The sequence below is a fragment of the Corapipo altera genome, unplaced genomic scaffold, assembly GCF_003945725.1.
Source record: "Corapipo altera isolate COAL_440 unplaced genomic scaffold, ASM394572v1 64, whole genome shotgun sequence".
Lineage (NCBI taxonomy): Eukaryota > Metazoa > Chordata > Aves > Passeriformes > Pipridae > Corapipo > Corapipo altera.
Window position 1 is genome coordinate 7,091,757 of NW_020884893.1, and position 26,182 is coordinate 7,117,938.

Genomic DNA, 26,182 nt, shown 5'->3' on the forward strand with positions numbered 1-26,182 from the left:
GGCGTACGCACTCGGCGGCCCCGCCGAGCGCAAACGGCGCAGGGGCCGCGACGGGGAACCCTGGGACGGCTCGGGTTGGGAAGCGCCTTGGAGATCACGCCGTTCCCAGTGATTTGTAGCGCTAAAAAAAAAAACCGCGAGGTGCGTTTTCTTCCCGCGGAGGGTACACCGGAAAGTAAGAGACGGTGTTAAGTCGTAGGTTGTAACTGGGGCTTATGCGGGGTTTTCATGGATTCACGGAATGACAGAACGCCATGGGTTGGAAGCGACCTTCAAGCTCATCTCGTTCCAGCCACGGCAGGGACACCTTCCACCAGTGCAGGTTTCTCCGAACCTTGTCCAGCCTGGCCTTGGACACTTCCAGGGATGGGGCAGCCACAGCTTCTCTGGCAACCTGTGCCAGGGCCTCACCACCCTCATAGGGAAGGATTTTTTCCTAACACCTCATCTAAACCTTTTGTCTTTCAATTTTAACCATTTCCCCTTGTCCTGTCACTCCACGTTCTTGTAAATTCTCTTGCCCCATCTTTCCTGTAGGCTCCTTTCAGGCACCGTCAGGCCCCAATTAGGTCACCCCAGAGCCTTCTCCTCTCCAGGCTGAACAATCCCAACTCTCTCATCCTTTCCTCACAGCAGAGCTGCTCCAGTCCCTCCGATCACCTCGGTGCCTCCTCTGGACTCGCTCCAGCCGCTCCCTGTCCCTGCCGTGCCGGATCCCGGCGCCGGACGCGGCCCCACGGACCGGTCTCCCCTCAGCGGGGCCGGTACGCACTTTGCGTACGCACCGCGCGCGGTTACGCACTTTGCGTAGGCGCCCTCCGCGGCTCTGCCCGCGCTGGCGCGCCCGCCGTACGCAGTTGGCGTACGCAGTTGGCGCAGCGGGCGGCGCGGCCGAGGCTGAGGGAGCCCGGCGGCCGGGACGCACCATGTGCGGCCGGCGGGGAGGCGGCGGCGGGGCCGCTCCCGTCCCTTCCCCAGATCGCCGCCGCTCCCTCCCGCCACGAGGCTCCGGGGGTTTTTTGGGGGGCGAGGCGCGGGCCGTGCCCGCCCGCGGGGGGTGCGGTGCCCGCGGGTGGTGGCGGGGCGCAGATCGTACCATGTGCGGCCGCCCCCCTGGCCGTGCACTGCGGAGAATCCTCGCACGGCAATAGCAGCCAGATAATAACAATATTATTAGAGCCTGGGACCGATATATTATAGGCACATAAAACACCCCCACCATGTCGGTCGCCTTTGCTTCTGCTCGCCCAAGAGGCAAAGGGGAGGTCACCCAGCAAACTATCCAGAAGGTAAAAGAGCATGCTTTTATACAGACAATTTTAGACGTTTATTCCGTCCACGCTCCTGCAGCTGGAGGCTGATTTCTAGGGCGATCAGGAAAAACTCGTGAATTTGCGAGGGCTGCAGAGATGGACAGCTGGAGAGAGAGGTGGGGGAAGGAGGAGGAGGAGGAGGAGGTGGAACAAAGCAAAGGTGTTCAGATCGCTGCAAAAGAGAGCGAGGGAAGGACGCAGGGAATAAAATCGGGATGGCACGTTATCCCCGCTGCTCGCCAAGGGGAAACGCTGCCAAGCAGACATTGGGAAACGGCAATAAAATCTGCAAATATGCGGTTAATTTATGACGGTGTGTCAGCTTCTGGCCCCCAAAAGAATCCAACCTAAAAAAAATTAAAAAAGAAATAAAATCCTGAATTTACAAGGGCTTTCTTTTGTATCTGGATGCAGAATTTTAATCCCTCAGAAGATAGAGGGAGCACCAGCCACTGGTATTTTTCATATACTATTATTATTATTATTTGTGATGTGCTTATTGATGTTTACTGACAAACAAAGGTTTTGGAAGGTTTTCTCTGGAGGGGAGATCCCCGCGTGGGTCCCGTGTGGAGGCCGAAGCAGAGGGTGCCGAGTTGGGAAGTTATTGTTTCCTATTGCACACATGCTGACCCCCCTCCTCCTGCAGAAGGTGACGGTCAGGAACGACGAGGCTGGAAATGTCAATAAAGAAACGTGCATGTTTTTACTGCGGCTGCTATTTGTCATTTGTGTTTCTGTCCTGATTTTGGCCGTTCCCACCGCCCAGGTGTGTTGTGGTGGCAGCCCCGTGTGAGTTCTGTGTGGTCCCTTCCTGAGGGCTGACCAGTGGAGAAGTGCCACTGCAAACACAGCAATTAACCCATCACCAGGAGCTGTGCAGCCAAGCCATGAGCTGGTGCCAATTCACGGCTTCCAGGGGGAAGAAAACCCTTAGAGGAAGCCTGTGACAGAGCAGAGATTCAGGCAGAACAGACTGCCACGAGAGAGGCTGAAGGGATGACTTGCATCTCAGGAAACTGTTTGGAAACATCCCATTTTGTGGAGCTCACGTGGTATTTTGAACCGATTCATTTTACATACTGAAATATTTCAGGCTCGGTGAAGAAGTTTTTCTCTAACCTCCAGATCAGTTGGAGTTATTTCATAATTCAGATGGTTTGCACTTAAACCCATGACCTGTCACAGACAAAGGGCAGATAAAGTATCTTCAGTTTGATTTTCAAGCCCTTTCCCTTTTGCATATTCAGAAACTTTATGGAAGTTCTGTCTTTACAAATAATGAGTACAACCCTTTCCCATCCCAGGTACATTTGATGGCAGGTTACTTCAAGGCTGCTTATCAGTGCTGGGCTGTTGGCAGTGATTTTCTCTTTGACAAGTGGCAATGCTGAAGAAGAGACTTCCAGGCACAGGAACTGGATGGGATTTATAGTCAAGGATGGAAATGGGGCAGAGAGAGGGGCAGATGCTCCTGCATTTTTTGAGCAGGAACTCCAAAGATCCTCGTTAAAGTGAGCTTTTTAGAACACATACCAATCTCAATGAAGAAGAAGAAGAAGAAGAATATTCTTATTTGCATTCTTATTATATAAGCAGCTTGGTTTTATTTATTAACTCAATTTTGATAGTCTTTCAAAGCTGTTCTTATTCCAGTATCAACTATTCTTAAAATAGAGGAAGTCAAAGCTTTTGGCAATAGAGCAGTGATGGTGGTGCTCTAAAATAGTTCATCAATTAACATTTACAGGGCAGTAAACTTCAGTGTCTTCTGTGTAATGGTTCTTTCCTCAAGAGTTCTGTCCTGATGACACAGTGGTTCAAAGGCCCAGTCTTGCAAGCACTTGGTAGCAGTGGTACCTACAAACAGTATCATGTAGAGGCAAATCTAAATTTTTAAATACTGGTGTTATTATTTTATTCCTTCACCTGCAGAAAGCTTGTCACAATCACAAGAAATCTGGGGGAGAGAGAGAAACTATTGTATTTGAAATTTTAAACCAAATCAAAGGATATTTTAAGCTTTTAACTGTGTTATGAGTTCATTAAATAAAGGTCAGTGATGCATAAATCAACTGATCACAGAAAGGTTTGGGTTGTAAGGGACCTTAAAGATTGTCTCGTTCCAACCCCTGCCATGGGCAGGACCACAGTGTATATATTGTGATTTTTTTATATATATGTATATATATATATATATATATATGATCTATAATTACTCTGTATTTTCATTTTAAGTCCTCCCTATATTGGGACTGAACTACCCCAAAGGACATGTTGGGATGTAATTCTCTTAAACATGGTTTCAGTAGCTCCAGTAATGTAAATTTTATACTTCATCAAGTTCAGTAGTTGGCACACACTAGTCATGGGCGGGAAAACTAGTAGGTTTAATTATTTGAAAGTTTGTTTCTTATTTAAAAGTAGCCATGTCAGTAAAATCTGACATTTTGGAAAGGTTTGGGTGATATTTTAGAATGAGGCAGAGGTGTTTCATAGTGAAAGCGTTTTCCTTCTTCAGCATCAAAATTTATCTGCCACTGAAGGGAAAAAAAGGTAAGTCCATTCATTCTTCTGTGCTGGGTATTTCAGTTAACTGCTTTAAAGGTAACTGTTCATAAGTGAATGATTTGAAAGCAGAATCCTGTGGCTCAATAAAGTCACGTGTAGGTCCTTTGTAATATCCCAAGGCAACAAAACTGCACAAAACACCATCCAGTGCCAGGGAAGGTGGAGGATAACAAAAACACAGGACTTCCATACAATTCTTGTAGTAACATGTTTTGATCATATTTCTTTTATGCAGATGCTAGATGAAAATCACCACCTAATACAGTGTATTATGGATTATCAGAGCAAGGGGAAAACTGCAGAATGTACTCAGTGAGTATTATGGGTTTGGGAGTTGGTTGGAAATTTTTGGTACTTCTTTTCAAGAAGAGTACTGTGAACAGTTCTGGTGACTGATCACTGAGAGAATAGTTGGGATATTCTTTTAGATTCACTTGTATTAATAATGTATATTGTTCCTGGAAGTTTTATTTCTGAAGTATTTGAGTATTTACTATTTACAATATTTCAACAGGCCATTTATTAAAATAATTATAAACAAATATGGTTACTAGACCACTTACCCTACTTTGCCATTTTTTCAGACATTTTCCCCTTGTCAAAAGAAAATGCTAAAACCCCCTTTTCTTTTGCCTTCTTGGCATGGTCCCTGTTTCCAGAAGTCTGCCTCTTCCCTTTGCTCAGTGGCACAGCTGTCAGTTTGCTTTGGAAACCTTCCTGTTCTTTATTACGAGCTTTTCCAGTTCATGGAGAACTGTGAAGGAGCACAAATGGCTCTGGTGGTGCTTACTTGAGCAAACACTCCAGTTAGAGCACTCTTGAAAAAAATCTTGTTCTTCTCAGCTTGCTGGCAGGGAAAACAGGTTTTGGTTTTTAGAGTTCTGGAATTTCATCACTATGAGGATCCTTGTTAGACAGAGGAGGGAAAGTGGCTGATTGTTGGAGCAGCTGACTGGGTGTCAGTCCTCAGAGGCTGAGCTCCAGCTCCACAGTTCAAAGTGCTTTCAAAGGAGAATGTATTTTACCTCTCCCTTCCCCCAGGTTTATCCTTTTGTAAAAGAGGTGTTGAACACACTGATCCTTGATGGAAAACATGACAGCACAGATAGAGGTCATTACTGCTGCTATTTATTTAGGACAGATCAAAAGTGGGCTAATGTAATTTAACTAACCATTTGTAAATAGGAAAAAAAAAAGAGACAGGTTTGGAATTTTCTGTATTGTTAACCCTTTCCAAATAAGCTTTACTCCTTGTTCTGTAGATACCAACAAATCTTGCACAGAAACCTGGTTTACTTGGCAACAATAGCAGACTCTAACCAGAATATGCAGTCCTTGCTTCCTGCTGTAAGTACCAGTCTACCTTCACTTAACTATGCCAGAGGGAAATGTTCTTTGATTCTGTCACTGATCACTATCAATGAACCATATTTTGGTATTTTTCCAGCTAAAAGCTTTGAAGTGGCCAAGCAGGCCACCAAGCAAATCAAAAGTTACTTTTACTGTGTTTAAAATACGTTCTTTGGGACGTTTGTGTTAATCTCTGTCTCCAAGGATAAGAGTATTCTATACAATATAATATGTAGAGTACAACACTCTCTATACTGTAAATGGTGCAGTGGTACAGATCTGAACAGCTCCGTTTGTTCCAGATTCATTATTCTTTATCTCTTCTTATTTGGGGGAAAAAATGCCAGTATTTTATGTCAAAAATCTAATTCACCACTTGGGTATTGGCTTTGTCTTTAAACATTGTGTTATTCTTGCTGAGTGAATTGATTTGGGAGGTATCACACGTAACACAAACTACAGCATAGCTTGGCAAAGGTCAATCTGTCAACACACTTCTGTGTTGTCTTTGCTAATGCATTCCCTGCAGTGGTTGTGTTCTGAGATCCGTGGAAGTAGGGAAGGACGGGCACAGAAGCCAGAATCTGTGACAAGCAGAATTTTAAGACGTTCCCTGTGCTGCCTGTCGGCTGCTCTGTGTCGTGCTCAATGTGGCTCACACGGAGGAGTCACACGAAGAAAGGTTTACACAAAACGTGAGGGAAACACATATTTAGCTGAGGCAGTTCTTAGTCACAGTCAGACTAATTTCGGGGGCTATTCTTTTTCTAATTAAAAACCTAACCAAGAATTTGCTTCTCCTCCTTGTTGTTTGCAGCCACCGACGCAAAATATAAACTTGGGCCCCGGAGGGATGAGTCAGAGCGCATCCAACCAATCTCTCCATTCCCAGAGCAATCTCAGTGATGCCATTGGGACGGGCCTTCCTCCTTCCTCCCTCATGCAGAGTCAGATTAGCAATGGTGAGCTTTGGTCCCCTTTGTGCTGCTTTGCTGTTGCTTGGCAACAAAATCATTAATGCAGAATATACTTAGAGAGCTGGAAAAGACCTCTCCTAACTCACCTTTCAGGCATATGGGGATTTCAGGCACATGCTGAAATCACCACAAAATGGCTACAGGCAGTAATGGTGTTGGCTTCTGCAAGGACTCCAGTGTGCTTTGTATTTCTGCAGAGGAAATTAAAAACATTTTTTAAAAAATGCATAATGAAAATCACCAAGAGGCATCCAGGTTTTTAGTAAGAAAAATTATATATCGAGGCATTTTTCTCATGAAAATGGTGGGGTTGGCAAGGATAAAATGGAATTAATTGCATGACTAACCACATAACCAAACCTTTAAATTGCAGACCTTCCAGGATATGTGCCTTCTTACAAATCATTTGGTGTTGCACTACCCTTTGTCCTCTACAGAAGCCTGCAGAGATTGTACTACATAGCCCAAGAGTTTGCACATTTTTCATTAATAAGATAATACAATTTGTCTGTTTTTGTTCACACAACTACAATAATTGAAAAACATTTTTTTTTAATCTGTGCATTTTATATTATGAATTATCTGTTTATTTCATAGTTCATAGCTACCTAGCTAGTTCTTATTGCTGTGGGTCTTTCCCAGAGTAACAGAGCAAAACCAGTTTCTATAAATAGAAATACCTGATTGTAAAATCACAGACCTTGGCAGGGGAACTCAAAGGCAGATGCAAGCTATGAAATTACTTCTGAGTTTTTAAAAATCCATTTGTGATCAAGATGATTGTACCTTTTAAACTAACGGATGAGGTACCTTCTTTAAACAGCTACAACTTATAAAGTGAACTTACTAAATTTTCTAGGGCCTTCTTTTTGAAAGATTTAATACCTAGTATAAGTAATATAGTAAGTCAGTCAGAACATTGTTTTGTGTTACTAAGAATTAATGTTCTCAGTGTTGCTGTTTCTGGGTTCTCTGATTCGCCCCCCACACTCCAGGTCTTTGTAATAATTTAGTGCTGATTGAAAGAACCAGACTGTCAGTCCTGAAGACTGGAATTATCCACAGGACAGACCAGACAGGGCAGTTCCCTCAGGTTGCTCCAGCCTGGTACTAAACCCAGCCTGAGTTGTGGGGTTTCAGGGTAGTTCCCTCTCTGCCCAGTCACCTGGGCAGTGCAAGGTATTTTATCCTGAGCAGTATCAGTGCACTGTAAAGCTGACTGAGGATGTAGCTACACTTCAAATCGAAGGTGTGACTGAGAAGGCAGTAAAGTGCCTCTGAGTAGCCTGAGTAACAGCAGCAGTGATGGTATGTGCCTGCTGTGAGAGTAGGACACTCACACCCTTGCTTGATAGTGGCTTTTTTGGAAATTAGGAGTAAATATGTAGAAACAACTCAAATATGTGGGCTCTGGCACTTGTGAAAGCTTCTCATCTAATGGGAGTGGAGATGGAAGTGTGTAATGAACAGGTGCAGAGTTGTAAGGGAGGGAAGAAAAGGGAAGAAGCCGTAGAAGATACTACATTTTATTCTTTATTGGTCTCAGTCAGGACTTGACAGGAATCACCTCAGTAGGAGAGTAGCTGGGTAATTCCCTGCATACATGTCAACACATGGATGTTTCCAGAGTTTTCTGAAGTACCTGAAATTACTGGTATTTGTTAATTCTGCTGCCTCTGAGGAACTGGTTGCAGGGCACTGCTGCTGGTTTTGTTCTTCCTGTCTGCAATCCTGTACAGCCTGGATTTGGCTGCCAGGAAGAGGAGGATCACTCCAACTGTGCAGTAGGCAGTTCTAATTCCTCTGTAGATAACAGGACATTTTAATAATGAAGGTTGGGAGGTTTTTTTGTCTTGTCATAAAGTATTTCAGAAAGGCTGTGAGGGCTTTAACGCTCACTGTACACTGCCAATAATAGCACAGATTTTCTTCTTGCTCTCTCTGATTTTTCCAGGTCCCAACCACGTGTCTATGCAGCAGTCAGGCCAGAACACTATGCCCACGACCTCTCTGAGTATGACTGTCAGCAGTCATGGGACTGGCCCTGGTTACAGCCATACAGTGCCTGCATCTCAGAATGTGCCAATGCAAGGCCAGGGGTCAATAGGCAATTATGTCTCTCGAACAAACATCAACATGCAGTCTAACCCAGGTAACCTCCCTCTTCCTCCTCCTGGGCCAGCTTGACTTCTCAGTGACCTCAGAGGTTTACCACCACCACATGAATTTGTTCTGTAAATATTTTCTGTAGACAGTGACAAACATACCAGAGGAAAAGCCAGTTTTAAGACTTCTCTGAATTTCAAGGTGTCAGGCGCCAGTGTAAGTCAGAACAGTTTCAGACTTGCTTTAACCTACGCCAGCTTACCATGGTTAGTGATGAGCTGGGGAAAAGAGAGTGAGCCAGAGGTGCAGCAGCAGTGTCTGATACCCCTGGCAGCAAATCCAGGGATCTGAGGGATCTGAGAAGCCCCTTTATCCAAGCTGGCAGAGCCTGTCAATGAGTATAACACATTTACTGTTTGTACATTACCACCCCATTTTGTTATTTTACTGATACTTCACACTGCTTGCAGAGCACAGAGAACCTAGCAGACAACTCAATTAATTTCTTAATCTATATTAAAATTAATCTAAAATTTAAAAAAAGCTTGCTCCTGAGTATTGAATGAGATGTCTCATGCTTTAGAATTGTTTCTGACAGTAAATTTAGAGATCAAATAAATCCTAGAATATCAATTTATTCAGACTGTATAATCATCAAGTAGACAAGAAGATGGGAGCAGAAGAAAGAGTTTATTAGAAAAGCAATACAGTAATTAAATGGTCAGGAGGTAGAGAGCAACAAGCATCAGTTCTTGTTTCTTTCTTTAACCCTACTGCAATAAGGTTTACATTCATTTAAATAAACTAACTAATAATAATCAAGGCTATATGTATTGTTAAATATCTGACTGAAGCAAATGGCAAGAACTGACCATGTAATAACCTCCTTTCTGGATTACAGTGCAGAAGAGTTAAATAAATGGAGTAGGAAAACATCTCCCCCTGTGGAAAATTCACAGAATTATCAGGATGCACATTAGTTGGAGGTTTTAACTTGCTTCCAAAGAGACTAGGGAGAGAACTGCCACATCCTTTTAGAAAACAGTATTTTCCATGTACGTTGCAGTCTCCATGATGCACCAGCAAGCAGCAACATCACATTACAACTCGGCACAAGGAGGGAGCCAGCACTACCAGGGACAGTCCTCCATTGCCATGATGAGCCAGAGCAACCAAGGCAACAGCATGATGGGGCAGCGACCCATGGGCCCTTACAGAGCATCACAGCAAGGTAAAATCTGCTGTTAGATCACTGATGTAACTGTTGTTAGATTGATGATATCCAGTCCATCCTGTGGGGCACATGAGTCAACAAAATTTCCTAGTCACGCTTACGAACAGGGAATCCCATCCAGGAGCACAGGAAATCCTGAATGGTGGAAGTGTCATGACAATGAGATGAACCTGAATCTATTTTCAAGATTTATCTATTTAATTATTTCAGGTGTTTAGAAAAATAATTCTGTCTAAAAGGGATCATGTATCTCTAAAGAAAAGATGAACAATTTGCTATACAGCTCATTGAAGCCACTGGGAATCTTTGCAATTCTTTCACATGGTGTTGGATCAGCTGTAACATGGCACAGTTAACAAGGAATACATTTCTGCAAAGAAGATATAGTTTGCCAGCAATTAGAATGAAAAATTAGGCCAAGGAAAGGAAAACACCAGAGGATAACTATCATGCTCTAAGACCTCTCTGGAAAAAGTTCTAAGAGGTAATAAAGCTGCTAGACTGATTCTAACATAAGCTGAATTTTGCTAATAAACAAATCAATGTATTAGTTCAAATATATTTAATTCTGACTGTTTTCTTGAGCACGGAATCCATTCCTGTGCTTTCTCATAACTCAGATTAGTAGGTGAAATGTAGCCATTGCTTTCAGTGTTGCCGCACAAGTGAGTGGTTCTAGGATGTGTTGCTGACTGCTGTGTAATTTCAATTTCAACCAGCTTTTTCTGAGAATACAAATTTATTTCCTTTTTCTAGTGAGCAGAACATTGTTATAGCTCTTCTCAATATATATAGCTTGTTTACTTATCTGGACATAAACTCTGTTTTCTTTAAAAAAAATAGATAAGAAAAACCCATCCCTTAGGAGTCCACGGGCTCAGGTTGTTCTGTCTTGTCTGTGCCTTCCAGGTTCCTCGCAGCAGTACATGGGTCAGGAAGAATATTACAGTGAGCAGTACAGCCATGGCCAAGGCTCATCAGAACCTATGAATCAGCAGTACTACCCAGATGGTAATTCCTCTGAGCTGGAGTCACTGTGACACTGATAAAGTGCAGAGCACCGTGACTGCCACATCCAAGGACGTGGCAAACCTATCATGATTCATTTCCAGTTTAAATGCTAGAAAATTCTAGTCCCAGGGCATGGCAGCCTGGTATAAAACATACTCATCAGTGCACCCTGCTATCCAAACTGCTGCAAATAGAGCCCAAAGCCCAGTTTGGATTAATAAATGCAGTAGATTTATCCATAGGTGTGACTTTCCTTTCCATGCATTTGACCTCCCACATAAGGGGTCTGTATTTCCTCTCAGCCTCATCTTGGTGTGTAAGCAGCTTCACAGTGTATCATTCAACAACATGTGTATAGTTATATCAACAATGTATGTGATAAATCTTTGTGACTGCTTGCAGGACACAGTGATTATGCCTATCAGCAGTCATCCTACACTGAGCAGAGCTACGACCGGTCATTTGATGACTCCACACAACACTATTATGAAGGAGGTAGGAAAATATATCAAAATCTTAACAGTAGTACCTCAGTAAATTCAGTATACTATTAAGATATCCGAACTCTAAATTAACTGGAGATATTAATTATGATACAGCAAGGTGGCATTTAGGAGAAGCAATGTTGTCTATAGAGCCTCTATTCATTTTATTGTTTCAGGATACAGCAAATGGAATTTCCATCATAGGCATTTCAAGGAAATGCCAGTAACAACTAGATAAGTGGTCTTTCTGGGATATATGAATAAACATCATTATCTAGAAGAAAATACAGTGGGAGGGCTTCTTGAGAAACTGGCTATTTACCCAGGCACCCTTATCTTTGTGACTTTGTTTTTCTTCTGAAACACTTCTGGGGTGAAAAAAAATCCTTTGGGGAACAGGTTCCTTATTTGTTTGTTTAGTGATGTATATAAAAAATTAACTCTCCTATTCAAAAGAAATAAAAATTACCAAAGAAATAAACATCCTGCTTGGCAAAATGCAATCATCTGTTTCTGAAAAGAAAGTTCCAGGGTATGAATTCCAGGCCAAGGCTCCTTCTACCTCTGTTTTCCTTATGATTCGTGTGTACAGTGAAATACCTGCCTCATCTCTAACCAAATGATTTCAATTGTCCCCTCCTTAGGAAATTCTCAGTACAGCCAGCAGCAGGCAGGATACCAACAGGGAGCTGCACAACAGCAAACGTATTCCCAGCAGCAATACCCAAATCAACAGAGTTACCCAGGACAACAGCAAGGATATGGTAAGAAAACTGTCCTTGGCTGGTCAAGGGTTTGCAGTGCTTCATCCTGATGCCTCATTCCTAAGCTAAAATAGGCTGTAAACTATTTCCTTGATTAACCTTGGTCATCCATGTACCAAAATTAGCCAAAAAGCTAGTAAAGGGATTCGAGGCAGTAATATACATTAGTGTAGCACTGCATTCCATACTGTTATATTAGCATCCTGAATCCCTCTCTCTTTTGAAAGAAAGTTAGAAAATAGACATTTACTTCATGGGGACTTTGTGTTAAACATCACCAGGAGGTCACTGCCTGGGTTCCCAGGCCTCCTACACACCTAGTCCTTCAGAACTGACATGAAGAACATCAGCAGTCCAGAGAATCCCTCCTCCCTCGCTCGAGGCACAGCCAGATTAGATAGGAACTTAAACATGCAATTGTTACCAAAACAAAGGCCAGGTAGCTGCATAGAATTAATAACTGAACTGTGCCAATACAGGTTTCAGAGAGGCAAATCACTTAGAAGTATATCACATTTTCTGAGCAAAGTGTAAAACCTGAAGTTTACAGTGCTGCAACTGCATTATTATTAGTATTAACACCTCCTAGTGTAAAGCTAGAGGGGAGGTCTAGGCAGAATTTACTCACAGTTTGTACTCACAGAACTTAATTTGTTGGCATCATGTTTTACATGGATAGTTAACTGTAAGAACCCCCCCAGCAAATCAGGCCTTAGTAATGGAATTTACTGTCTTCTCAGGTCCTGCACAAGGAGCCTCTTCACAGTATTCCAGCTACCAACAGGGACAGGGGCAGCAATATGGAAGTTACAGAGCTTCCCAGACAGGCCCATCCGCTCAGCAACAGAGGCCTTATGGCTATGAGCAGGTAAATTGTCTAAATCTGTGCTCTGAAAAAGCAGATTTAGCTGTTAGCTCTGCATATAAATCTATCTGATAATTTGGTGCAGGTGTATTGGTGATACTTCAGTGGGTCTTGTAGAATTCACAGACCAAAAGAAATTGCCTAACTCACTGTAAGCCTCCAATATATAATCCTTCAACATTTCTATTTCTCTTTTTTTACAGGGACAATATGGAAATTACCAGCAATAAAGGAATATGATGCTGTGTCAGATTTATTTCAATGGTATCTTCTCCATCTTTCGAACTGGATGTACAGGCAGTTTTGATTAATTGTAATATGTTGGTTACCCCTTAGCACAAAGCAGCGTCTGTATGTGAACAGTGTTCATTTCATGCTGGATATGAAGCAGTGCACTACTGGTAACAAGACAATGCTTTAATGGTTTGATATTTGGTGCTGTGTATAGTACTGTATGTTGATACAACGCAGAAGTTTTCCATTTACCCCCCCCCTTGCCCCATTCTTGATGTTTCTAAATAGCTTTAGGATCATTTGATCACAGTTGTGCCCCGTTCTGGAAAACAGCCAGGTTGTTCTGCAGTCTGGCTCAGTACAAAGCCCATCACTCACTTCTCAGTCCAGAGAAGTTCACTGTGGTAGGTTATTGATCTTTTTCTGACTGAATGCATTGAAGATTACCTGCCAGCCTCCAAAATCCATGGCTCTTAACTTTACTTCTTCAGAACAAGCGGATGGATACATTCCTTTTATAAAAACAGTTCTGTGCTATCTGATAAAAATAAAATTAACTGCAACTTCTGTAATACCTACCCACCGGAACCTTATAATTCAGTAATCCGCATAAGTCCACGTTTCTGTTGTAAAAGGTACAGAAAGAGGACCTAAAACTATGGTTGTGGAAATGTTGATCATTAGAGGCACCTTTTATCTGTCCATGTAAACGGAGGTATTTCTGTCGTGGAAAGAAAAATAGAAGGGAGCTCTGAGATCTTCAGTGTCTGCCTGCTCGACGTCAATATTGCTTCATATCGTGCTTAGCTGAGAAAAACATCTGGCAAAAGTCCCGTCTTTGATATGCTACTCCAGATTTTGTAACTTGTATATACATTTTCACGCCAAATTTCACAAGCAGGTGGCTGGCATCCTTCTTTAGTTCTGGTTCTTCTGCTGCCCTTGCTCAGATCTCCCAGCAAGCATTGTAACCATAAATGTCGGATTTGTTGGTCTGTTGTTCTTACAGTTCATCATCACCTTTATTTTCCTCTTGTAGCTTGACAGAAATCATTCAGAAGTAAAAGAAAAAAAAATCCATCTTTATTGTGGATAAGCAACTAAATTCAGCTTTACTTGTGAAACACTATTATGCATATGGAGAGGGGAGCTATTAATGGGGTCAACCAGTGAGGGAATACTTATAGAGGGAGAATTTAGAGATAAAAACTAGTGGTATGTAAAAATCAGTATGAACAATGTAAGTCACTTCTATTCAGTTTTATATGTTCTTATAAAGTGTTGATAAAAAAAAAAAAGAAGCACTTTTAAAGTGCTTATGTAAGTGTTGAACAAAATACTGTGTCCAAATTTGTCTGAGGCAAAAAGCTGGGGTGACTGTACCCCATGAGCATTTTTTAATATGAGATTAAGTGCAAATTTGCAATCTAGAGTAATCTCTGTAGGATTTTCTCCTTGTTCTTTGTCTGAACTGGTATATTTATGGGATTTCAAGTTCAAGTACTTTATATTTTTAAAAACCAAGACCACAAGAAAAACAGAACATCTCTCAATTCATTACTTTTTTTCCTTTATAGGCAAGTCTTTAACTGGACAACTGAAGTGTTTACTGTTAAATGTTGTCCAAGCACTGCCCTTCCTATGTTAATAATTTCAATTACTGGTAAAATAGAAGACATTTTTTTAGTCAGTCCTCATTTCTCTCATCTTTCCTGCTGGTGTTTTCATACAAATAAGTACTCTCAAATAGCAATGAACAGAAAGGAAGTGAGATTGTTTTCCTTATAATATTTAATATTATAGGTAGCCAGAAGAATGCAATATTGCTCTTTGCCAGCTTGGAAATATGCCTTTTATGTGGTTTTTGAAAGTGCTGAAATGCTTTTGAGAGAATATAAACAACACTTAAACTGAAACAGCAACATTACATCAATCTGAAATGTCTTACATTAAGAACTTCGTGAATGTTGTGTATATAATGTATTTGAAAGAGCACTTTGGAAATAGTTTGTACATTTATTTCCTAATTTATACATGATTTTTGGTGTTAATATTTCTAATTGTTAATAACAAAATGTTTATTTAATGTGTTGTCCATTTTTATGTATTAATGTGGAAACAAAGTGATGCCAGCATTTTGACTTCTTCCATGAATTGTATCATTTTCTGTTTTGTAATACGAAATGCTTGAAAACTGTTTAGGTTAAATATTATCTGAAAATGAAGTTGGTGGTACTTTTCTTATGACACATAGAATGGTAACAACAGGTAAAGGGAGATTATTTTGAGCTGTGCCTTCTGCCCTACTTCTCTGATAGTGCTTATATAAGTGTTATGGTTATGTCATGGATGGTTATGGAATCATAGAATGGTTTGGGTTGGTAGAGACCTTAAAGCCCATCTCGTTCCACCATGGGCAGGGACACCTTCCACTAGACCAGGTTGCTCGAAGTGTCCAGAGGATGGTGCCAGACTCTTTTCAGAGGTGCCCAGTGACAGGACAAGGATCAATGGCCGTAAACTAAAACACAGGAAATTTTACCTCAACATGAGGAAGAACTTCTTTCCCTTGAGGGTAGCAGAGCCCTGGAACAGCTGCCTAGGGAGGGCATGGAGTCTCCCTCTATGGAGACATTCCAAACCCACCTGGATGTGTTCCTGTGTCACCTGTTCCAGGTGACCCTGCCTTGGCAGGGGGGTTGGACTGGGTGATCTCCAGAGGTCCCTTCCAACCCTAATGATTCTGTGACTTTGTGATAGCCCCACCTAACCTGGCCTTGAACTCTTCCAGGGATGGGGCATCCACAGTTTCTCTGGGCAACCTGTTCATTGCATATGACAAATGCTTGTCAGTGGGTCACGCTGAGTGATGGTGTAGGGGGATTCGGGGCCTCCTCATGGGGCAGGGACACCGTGGGCCACCACCCACACCTGTACCTGTGTTACTCTGGGATCACTATGGGAACAGTGACTGTTAGCACTGGTGAGGCCGAGGCGGCCAGAGGAGGGATCCCTGAACCCCTCTGGGACAATCCCCAGTATCAATCCAGGCTGTGGAATGAACTGATGAAGAGCAGCCCTGAGAAGAACTTGGGGTGCTGGTGGGTGAGAGGCTGGACATGATCCAGCCCAGAAACCCCCGTGTGCTGGGCTGATCCCACAGCGTGGGCAGCAGGGATGGGGGGATTCCTGCCCCTCTGCTGCCTCCAGCTCTGGGGACCCCAGCACAGGAAGGACATGGACCTACTGGAAGGAGTCCAGAGGAGGCCACCAAGGTGGAGCACCTCTGGTATGAGGAAAGGCTGAGAGAATTAGGATTGTTCAGCCTGGAAAAGAGGTGACCCAATTGTGGCTTTCTAGTACCTACAGGGAGCCGACAAGACAGATAGAGACTATTTACAAGGGTGTGGAGTGACAGCACAAGGGGGAACGGCTTCACACTGCAGAGGACAGGTTTAGATGAAATATTAAGAGGAAGCTCTTCGCTGTGATGGTGACGAGGCACTGGCACAGGTCGCCCAGGGAAGTTGCGGATGCCCCATCCGGGCTGGACGGAGCTTGGACCAACCCCGTCTAATGACAGGCGTCTCTGCCAGCGGCAGCGGCTTGGAACGGGATGATCCTTAAGGTCCGTTCCCACCCAAAGGACCCGCCGGTTCAGCGATCCGCGGGCTGACCCGGCCCTCACGGCCCCACAGCGGCTGCGCTGGGGGCGCGGGGCGGGCCCGCCTTGCCGCGGCCATGGCGGTGCCGGCGCTCGGGGCCGGGCTGGGCCGCGCCGCTGCCGGGGCCGCGCTGGGCGGCCGTGCCCTGGGGAAACCCGTCCCGCTCCTCCTCAGCCCGCCGAGTTTCTCCACGACCTGCGCGAGGTGCGCCAAGGACAGGCGGCTGAGGCAGAAAAGAGCCATTACGGAGCGGCAGCTGGTGAGTGCCGAGGGGGCTGCGGGGCGGGCACCCCCCGCCCGCCTCAGCTGCAGCTCCCGCCTCCTCGCACCGAGCCGCTGCTGTGAGGAAATACCGGGTAAAATATAATAAACTCTCGGAATAGCGAGGAAATGGGGCTGCCCCGCGACATCACGGTGTTCAGAGGGGTCACAGCAGCGGTCACCCTTCCTTTATGCCTCTTTGGGGAGCATCCACGGGTCGAGAAAGCAAAACACCTTTTGTAGCTAAAACTGTAAAAGATTTAATTATAAAACAATATTTAAAAAAATTAGCTTTAGAGCTAAAATACTGTTTTGTTTCTCACTGGTTTTTTGTTTTGTTTTGGTTTGTTGTTTTGGTTTTTTTTTTAAGTCGTGCATAGTAGCCAGCTGCCAAACAGGTAGCATTTTATGTCAGACTGCAGGGTCCTAGAATTTACTCTTCATCTTAATTTTATAGTTACACGTCTGTGGAAATTCTTATTTTTTAATGATCCATAAATCACTTCCCAGTCAAAGCCATAGTTTCCCGTCTCGCCATGTGGTGGTGCCAAATACATTTCTAAAGGAGGCTTTTTAAGGCATCACTGGTCTTAGTATAACTTTTAATTATCGAGAGTTTGGTTTTGAGGGTTTCTTTTCTCTCAGTTGCTTCTCTTTGGTATCAAACCACTAATAAGACTTTTTTTCCCTCAGATACTATTTGGGCTGTTTATTTAAAGTGACCCTTATTGCCCATTCTCATGAAGTCCTTTTAGTAACTAACAGAATTTGAATGTTACTGTGAGTTTCTCTTTTCCTCTCTCTGTGTAAACAATTCCACCTGCCTGTATAAATGTGCTTCTCTAATGTTTTGCCTCTGGAATTTCAGCCCACTTTTGGAAATAGGTAAATATCATCAAACCTGTTTTTCTGACAGAAAAGCTGAAACAGTGCAGCATAATTAGTTTGCCCGAAGTCAAATATTAAATTAATACCAGAAATAGAGCCAAGATTTGGAATTCTCTTTACACTGTATATATACATATATATTTTAGCTCCTGAAGAGTTGGTGTGGTATATACTAAGATTTTCTCTGCTTATTCTGTTTACAAGTACTTTATACTGTCAGAATATTGTAGTTTGCCTTAATTTCATCACCTGGCATAGAAAGCAGTGAGTCAGTGTGAGAGTATCCCTCTCACATGAGCACTGTGCCCTTTTTGCAAATTTCAGTTCAATTTTAAGAAGCAAAAAGCTTATGAATTTGTTTTTTCTTTTCATGAGTAGGAACACAATTACTTAAGTGACTTTGATTTATAGTGTGGTACCTGTCGTGAGCTACCTGTCAGCATTGTATAACTGTATTAAACGGATGCTTCTCCTGATATAAGTTCTCTTAACATGAATTTTATATTTCTGGTGCCTGAGCTGCTGCATGAAGTTATATCAACATAGCCTCAAGCATCTGCTTTTAAGGGGGTTCTTAAAAATACTTGAAAAATGAGATCTGTTTTTCTTTGTTATTACATTTAGCACACTGCATTTCCTCGATCTGTGAATGGCAGCAGAGTTCTGATATATTTTTATCATTGAATGGAACTCGTCAGGACTGAAAATAGCAGGCCTGCCTATTATTAAAACTTCTTGGAAGATGACTCTGATAAATTGTACTTAAAGTGTACAACCCCCACCCTTGTTACAGACACGATATTTCGTGGATCACCGGAAAGTGCGCGTGGTCGGAGGACAAGGAGGAGCAGGGGGTTTTTCCTTCTACAGCGAACCCAGGAAAATATTTGGAGGTCCTGATGGTGGAAACGGAGGTGATGGGGGTCACGTCATTTTGAAAGGTAAAACTCACTAAATCTGGTTTGTCTCGTGTTGTTGTCTTACTGCTTAACACCCCACCCCAGCAAAAACAGCCCTGCATGGATGGTAAGAAATGGTAAATGTCAAAAATGTTAAAATAGTTACTTCTGTGTGAGGTATCTTTGCTTTTTAAGCTTTGTCCTGAATTGTGGTAATGGGGACACAAATGACACTGACAGCCTTAGAAAGCTTTTGGAAAATGAAGGTATTTTGCACATATATATATGCTGTTGCCTGACTGTGTTTTGATAAGGCTGGGATTTGATTAAATTTTCCTCTTACAATGAATAAAGCTGCTTCTGCCTCCATCCTGCTGCAAAATCTGCTAATCTACCAAATTAGTTTTCCAGAGTATTTTGTAATGGTTGCTTTTGAAATGACCACTATATTAAGTGCACCATTAATAAACCTAAGTAGATAAGCAAAGGCAGTTAAACTTCATCACAACTTAGATTAACATTAGTCTGCCCTGCTATGTTATTATTGAGACAGTAAATAGATATGCATTCATGCAGTATTCAGAAAGGGAAAGAACAGTCAAGAGGTTGCTCTTCTGTGTCTGTTTTACCAAAACTGTGTTCAAAATATGTGTATTTTGCTTTACAGCTGACCGGCAAACAAAATCACTTTCTTCAGTGCTCCCCTTCTATCAGGGTTTTCATGGAGAGAGAGGAGGAAGAAAAAACTGTTATGGAGCTAATGGTGCATATGTGTATGTTAAAGTAAGTAAATGAGTGTTGCCTGCCGTGTGTTAGTTTGGTACAATCCTGATTTTCAAGCTGGAGAACCTTATTGTGAGCAAATCTTTTGTGCTTGTTTGCAGGGAGCCTTGTGTGCTGTCTGCTGAGACAGGGCTGGTTGGCACAGGGCAGATCAACCTGCTTTAAGTTGTTCGTAAAAATTAGACTTCTTTGGAAGGTGCATCTGGTCAAAACAATTTGCTTTACTTCTAAGGATCATACCTAGAGCAGCCTGAGCACAGAGCTTCTTAAGTAGGAGCAGATTTCTTTTCTTCAGCTGGCCTGTTTTGGTGCATACCTGCAATGTTTCTTACCTTGCTACTGTTCTCAGGCTTCTTAAAGGGCATTTATGGTTCTGCTAACACTTTAATGAGAGGTAGATGTCTGACAGTGCTCTTTGAGTTCAGAAAGTGAGCTTCATGAAATGCAATTCTGGTTTTGGATTCTTCAGGTTGAGAATATGGAGCAGTGGTTTTCAGGGGATCTGAAATTGTCTGGTAAAGGACCTGCTGCCACCAGCTCTGCTGCAGGCTTTGAGCTTCCCTGTAACGCTTGCATCTCTCTTCACTTGAAGGTCCCTGTAGGTACTTTGGTGAAGGAGGATGGGGAAGTTGTGGCTGACCTCACTCAGCATGGTGAAGAGTATGTTGCAGCTTATGGAGGAGCTGGAGGGAAAGGGAATCGCTTTTTTCTTTCCAATGAAAACCGGTCTCCAACATTATTTACTCCGGGAGAGCCAGGTCAGGAAAGGGTCCTTCATCTGGAACTCAAGACAACAGCTCATGCAGGATTGGTGAGTTGCTGTGGTTCTTCAGCTTCCTTATCATTGTGGGATGACACTTGACTGACTGAAGAAATAATGGGTGATAACATTTTCGTTAGCCTCTGGCTTGCTTGTTTAGAGATGCAGCTCGATGCTTTCTTGCTGTTACGTGGTAGAAAGGTGTCCACAGTGATTCACAGAGCTGTCACTCTCTTGGTACTTGATGTTGTCCTGCTTCTGCTAAAATCCACACTATATATAGAAAAGCAGTGTGCAAGATTCATCAGTGATTGGTGATGAGGTACAGCAGCTTTGTCTGTTGATTCTGCAGATGAACAAGGCAGTATAGAGAATTCTTCTAAATTAGTTTGTTTTCTTGTGTTTTTTTAATTGATAAAGTTCACATCATTTATATTTCATCCCTGTCTTTCTTTTTTTACAGATAGTAAACATTTGATTTTGTTAGTATCCTCTGAAATGAAAAAGGTATTTAGACATGAATGCCAAGTCAACTTAGGGCCTAAACTTTTTTCATAATGGAGTATGGAAATGTTTTAACACCAGCTGGTAGAGCTGTTAAAGTTAGGCTTTGCTGCAGAGTGTTCTTGCTGTAGTTCAACAACTGCAGAATAACTGTCTGGTCTAGGGAAATTTTGCATATTTCTTTAAAGATTCAGAAATGTAAGTGTTTGTATTCCAGGTGGGCTTTCCCAACGCTGGCAAATCCTCACTTTTGAGAGCCATCTCCCGTGCAAAGCCAGCCGTGGCTGCCTACCCGTTCACAACCCTAAACCCCCATGTTGGCATTGTCCACTATCAAGACTATGAGCAAGTGGCAGGTAAGAACTGGAGCGTGTTGTGTGTACCCTGAGGGCAGTTTGTGTCAGCTGGGCAATGCTTTGAAATGCTGCAGAAGCAAGTTTAGCAGTTCCTGTAGAATTCTAAAGAACTTCAAGCAAAACTATACTGAAAGCCCATGTCATGTTTCACTTGTAGGTACCACCCTTAATATTTAACTAGCAATCTGTATTCTGTTTGGAACAACCTAAATTTAGGGGATTTAAAAGATAATAGCAGCAAACTTAAGATGAGGCGTGCTTTAATATTGATGCACCGAGACATAACTCTAAAAGTATTTGCATTGGCCAGTAAAAGGGATTTGCTATTTGGGTTTTTTTAATTGGATATGGTGGACTGACTGTGGAATTTCTCCCATTGCAGTTGCTGACATTCCTGGCCTAATCAAAGGTGCTCATCAAAACCGGGGCCTCGGGGTGACCTTCCTGAAGCACATCGAGCGCTGCCGCTTCCTCCTGTTCGTGGTGGATCTCTCTGTGCCTCAGCCGTGGGTTCAGCTGCAAGACTTGAAATATGAACTGCAACAGTATGACAAAGGATTGTCTGAGAGGCCTTGTGTTGTCATTGGGAATAAGATTGACCTTGCTGAGTCCAGGATCAATCTGCCCCTCCTCAGGGAGCGGGTGGCCGAGCGGGTCATCGCGTTGTCTGCACTGACAGGAGACAACTTGGAGGAGCTGCTGTGGCATCTCAGAGAACTGTATGACACTTATGTGAAGACAGAACAATCACGAGGGCAAAGCCCAGTCAAGTGGTAGGAACCAGAACTGCTGTGGGCTGTGCTGGAAGGAGAACAAAAATAAAATCTTCATTTCATTAGATTGCATCTCCGTGGCTTGGTTTCTTTTTTTCTGGGTTATTTTTCTCTTTTAAAATACCAGGGCACAGTGTGTGGATTTGTTGTGGGCTGCTGCACTGGAAAGATTGCTTTGTTTGTTTGTTCACCTGGAGGTGTCTCAGGTGTTTTACAGCAAAATTTGAAAATTGTAATCATGATGGGTCTTGAATTGGAAACCTGGATCTTGTTTGGCATTAGATAGCATTCTCTTCATCCCATAATTAACTATCTAGTAGAAATAGCTGAAATTCAGGATCTACAGGAGATGCTGGCTTGTTTTATTAATTGTAGTGAAGTTTCTTCTCAATTTTCACTAATCAAAAATTCTAAAATAAAGTGGTCCCATGTTTATCTGTTTTTATACAATGACCAATTTGAGTCATCTTCTCTTAAATTTTTTTCCTTCTCTGCTGTGATTTCGTGTGAGTTTTTACCCTCAGAGGAGGCACAGCTCCTCCGTAATTTTAGGAAGGAGGAGCACAAAACAACTGCAATTAATGACTGAAACGTTTCCTGATCAGTATAAATAATTAACTATCTTTAAATGCTGGTAGCAGCTAAACAGCAGTATAAACTATCCAGGGAACAGCCATTTGAGACTCATTTCTGGGGTTTCCCATTTCCTTGAGAAATCTCAAGCAATGTTCTGAGAAATCCTAGGCTTAGATATTTCAAATAAAAGAAAAATACAGTTCTTTGTCCTCCCCCCTTATTTTTTTTTACTGTGTGATTTTTTTGGACCATGTTCTTAAGTTTTATTCTCTAGGAATTCAGAAATCTAGATTTAAGAACAGTGGATCTTTACCCTCTCACGCTGAAGGAAGAGTTGTTTCTGTATACTCTGGTTATATTTTGCATAGAAGATAATTATGCTAATAGTGAAAAGTCAAAATTTATCAAAACCCATTAAGCTTTTTCTTAAGGGACCTTAACAGGCTTGAGAAATACTGAGACACAAATATTGTCAACCGTAGATGGAATTACTGAGTGGCTTTAAAAAAAACCCAAACAGCTATAACCTATAACCACTTTTTCTAATACACCACAGCAAACGGGATAATTCTTTCTGCTTCTTTCGCTGCACATTTTGCTTGATTCCATCTCTAATGCTTTGAAATGGCTCATCCTTAAAAGACTCTCTGTCTGATGCCATGAACCATGGGTTTTTTCCTGACTGCCTGTGGCTGGAAAGGGACAGTTGTTCAATCTCTAAATTACAGCTCCACTGATGCCCTCCTGCAGTCTCAGTGTTGGGACCAACTCTGTAATTATTATTATTATTATTATTATATAATTAGAAGTAACTTTGCCTGCGTAAGACAGCAGGTCCATACCTCTTCTTATTCTTAAAAGCAGCAAGTTTTTAAATCTCAAAAAGTGCAGGATCAACTCAAATCCCTGAATTATCTAATAAAATTATGGGCAAAACATGTAGTTACCTCTCCTAAATTCACATTCTGAGTATTTCTACTTGTGATCACGTGTGGGAAGTTATCTATGCATTATAAGCAGTGATATTGGTATAAATAGGATCAGGAAAAAATGAAAACTAATATTAAATCCTTAAGTCTCTCGTGTTTTGCTTCAGCCCTGGAATTTACCAAACTGAATTAAGTTAATACTCAGTTCTCTCCTTTTGTTTGGTTTAGTGCAGCATTTTTGGGCTTAACTGTTGTTTTCCTTTCTATAGCTACAGGCTTTTCAGCCAATTTAATAAAACAAGGAGAAGGTTGCCTGAGCACCAAAGCTGGTGCAGCTTCTTTGCAGATTATTTAATACCTGCAGATACTTTGCACGCTCTGACTGTGCTTGAGAGTGCCAGAGACTGTTTTAAAAACCTCTGTGCTCACAGGAGCTTTCACCCTTACTCTTGGTGCTCACTGTAACCTCAGGTCTTGAGGGGAGAGCAGTGTTGTTTATTGACCTGTGAAAAGCTCAGCAGGTTTCCTGACAGCTTCCCGGAATGTCCCGTTGATCCTGGAATTGGGTTCTTTGTGCTCAACACTTCAGCCACCTGCTCTGGGGTGACAGCACCGTGTTCTTGCAGGGTTCAGAGAGGCTTTGCAGGATCCTTCCTCTGGTGATGAAAAGTGCCCAATAGCTCCAGCTTTAGTGTTGGAAGAACTGTGTAAGAGCTTGAACTTTACCAGAATCAATCCACAGCTGTACCGAGGGGAGTCACCTCCTGCCTCAGGGCCCCTGTCAGTGCAAACAGCAGTGACTGTGCTCACAGTGCTGAGCAAATCACTTGGGCCACGTTTCTCCAGAGTGCTCCTTCAGATTTAGCATGAAGATCTCCTGGATCCCATTCCAGTGGGAGCACAGGGCTGAGGAGGAGAAGAAAAAATAATTCAGTTAAGAGACAATGATAAATTGTTTCAGGGAAGAGTTAAGTGCTATAGGATTTCTTCCCACTTTTTTTGGCTGGGGTTATTTTGGTGGATTTCTTCTGTGTGACTTTCCTTTACTTTCTGCTTTCCTCTGCTGAGCCTTTGATGCTGTCCTTGCTTTTTAAGCTGGCAACAGGAGAGATGTGGTAGATTTTATTTCCCATTCTGACAATAAGCCATGGGAATTTAATGTGAATTGAAGTCCAGTCAATTCTCTATTTCCTGGAGGAACTTGAGCCATAATTTTGTTTAGCACTTCACAGTTCTAGTACTCATCTTTTTAATGTGTTTTTTTAGTACATGATTACAACACTGTTTTGGTGCTAATTGTAGGGGGTTTATACTTATTTGCAGTTCTCTCCCCTTTGTAAGACCTTGGAAAATGTAGGTGGTTATCAATTGCACAAAAAAAGAAAATAGAGTGGTAATAAAAAAACAAGCATTAAAAAGGACCACACTTTTAAACATGTGGATATTGAGGACTCAGAGCAGTACATCAACTAAAGCATTGAATCAGTGTGTTTAAGCATGAGATATTTTGCAATCTGTTTTACTTGTGATTTGTAAAGCACTGCTTTGTATTAGCTAATTTTTTTTATATTAGGGAAATTTCTTTCACTATTGTCTGTGTACTTACTAAGCCTCTTCATTGTGATTTCTGTTTTTAAGTAGATTTGTTGTGAGTAAGTACTCTGACTTGACCATGTGTAACAACTTATCTGTTGTTTTCAAATATTAATTCAAATTACAGAATGACAGGAGTAGCTTTGAACCAGAGATGCTTGTGGTGTTGGAGTGGGATCTTGCCACAGTTTGTACATGTTTGTATGAACTGCTGGATACAAAACCACAATCTAACTGCTTTGCTGTCCTGTCTTCCAGGGAATGCTGTTAACTGGGCTCGATGGCCAACACCTGCAGTGTCGGGTTAATGCTGGGACCAGAGGTCAGGTTGCAGGTGTGCAGCTTAATGAGTTCTTAAATGAGTGGCAGGTGGAACAAAACAGGGAGCAGACAGGCTGCTGGAATGTCAGTGTGTTGTTTGAACTGCTAACTCTGCAATGGAAACTAAACAACACTGAATATATAATATTTCAGCTTACTCTTTCTGCAAATATCATTGTTGTGTGAAAGGGATTTTTTGCAAGTAGCAAGGTTACGTTTGCTTTGAGAGCTTTTGTTTTCGGGAACACCGTAGCCTGCAGGAAGAACAGCGAGGTTTAGAGCTCAGCATCTCTTTCACAGCCCTGTTGTAACTGAAAGTTTTATTTTGGTTTTGGACCACTAATAATGAATTCATCAGCATTGTGAAAATGGCTTTGGTATAAATTAAACCTCCGTCCTGATACTGCTAAACTTCATCCCAGTGTTGATGTGGGCCTGGCCTTTGAGGAACAACTTTGTTTTCTGCTTGTCTTCCGTAGTGCAGGTTCCAGTGGCCTTCCCCAGGAACAAGTTTTCCCATTTTGTTAAACAGAGATTAATTCTGGCTGCACTACAGAGGTCTGGGAAGACTGCAGTTATTGCTGTTCGGAGGGGAAGTTACATTTGTGTGCCAGTAATGATAACGGATGATTTTACAACTCTTGATAACAGAACAAAGCTCCCTTCAGGCAGTGCTCTCGATTTTTCCTTAAGCAGTTCTGAAATTTATCATGTGTTTTGTGCCCATTTCTGTGAGACATAAAACTGAGCTGGTAGGACAAAGGCAGGGAGATTTTTTATCAACCTTGTTTTAATGTTGAGACTGTGTTTGTCCTTCATTTCCCCACCGAGAGTAATTTTTCATCTCCTCTCCACTGAAAAAGAATTGTCCAAGGAGGCACGATTTCTCATCCACAGAGCTTGAGTTTTTGATTCTGCCCTTGTTTATATAAAATATTGTTTTGACTCCTTGAAGTGTGCATTC

General features: G+C 42.3%; 2 protein-coding genes across 5 annotated transcripts; both read left to right on the forward strand.

Annotated features, from left to right (window-relative positions):
* The first annotated feature begins 34 nt into the window (after window positions 1–34).
* On the forward strand, window positions 35–15,131 carry SS18L1 (SS18L1, nBAF chromatin remodeling complex subunit). Of its 4 annotated transcripts, none has more exons than XM_027645915.1 (11): window positions 35–129; window positions 4,118–4,196; window positions 5,147–5,231; window positions 6,052–6,196; window positions 8,166–8,363; window positions 9,384–9,548; window positions 10,461–10,562; window positions 10,965–11,057; window positions 11,692–11,811; window positions 12,552–12,679; window positions 12,880–15,131. In XM_027645915.1, the coding sequence occupies exons 2-11, from the start codon at window positions 4,120–4,122 to the stop codon at window positions 12,904–12,906; spliced, it is 1,140 nt and encodes a 379-aa protein (XP_027501716.1). In that variant the 5' UTR covers window positions 35–129; window positions 4,118–4,119; the 3' UTR covers window positions 12,907–15,131. The 4 variants fall into 4 exon arrangements, with proteins under 4 accessions (XP_027501716.1, XP_027501715.1, XP_027501717.1 ...); XM_027645914.1 differs by having other exon boundaries at window positions 41–175; window positions 4,120–4,196; XM_027645916.1 differs by having other exon boundaries at window positions 43–163; window positions 4,120–4,196.
* Window positions 15,132–16,651: 1,520 nt separating this feature from the next.
* On the forward strand, window positions 16,652–21,871 carry MTG2 (mitochondrial ribosome associated GTPase 2). Its single transcript, XM_027646065.1, has 6 exons — window positions 16,652–16,834; window positions 18,518–18,665; window positions 19,291–19,406; window positions 19,999–20,217; window positions 20,888–21,026; window positions 21,409–21,871. Exons 1-6 carry the CDS (start codon window positions 16,652–16,654, stop codon window positions 21,801–21,803), a joined length of 1,200 nt encoding a protein of 399 aa, XP_027501866.1. The 3' UTR covers window positions 21,804–21,871.
* Window positions 21,872–26,182: the final 4,311 nt, after the last annotated feature.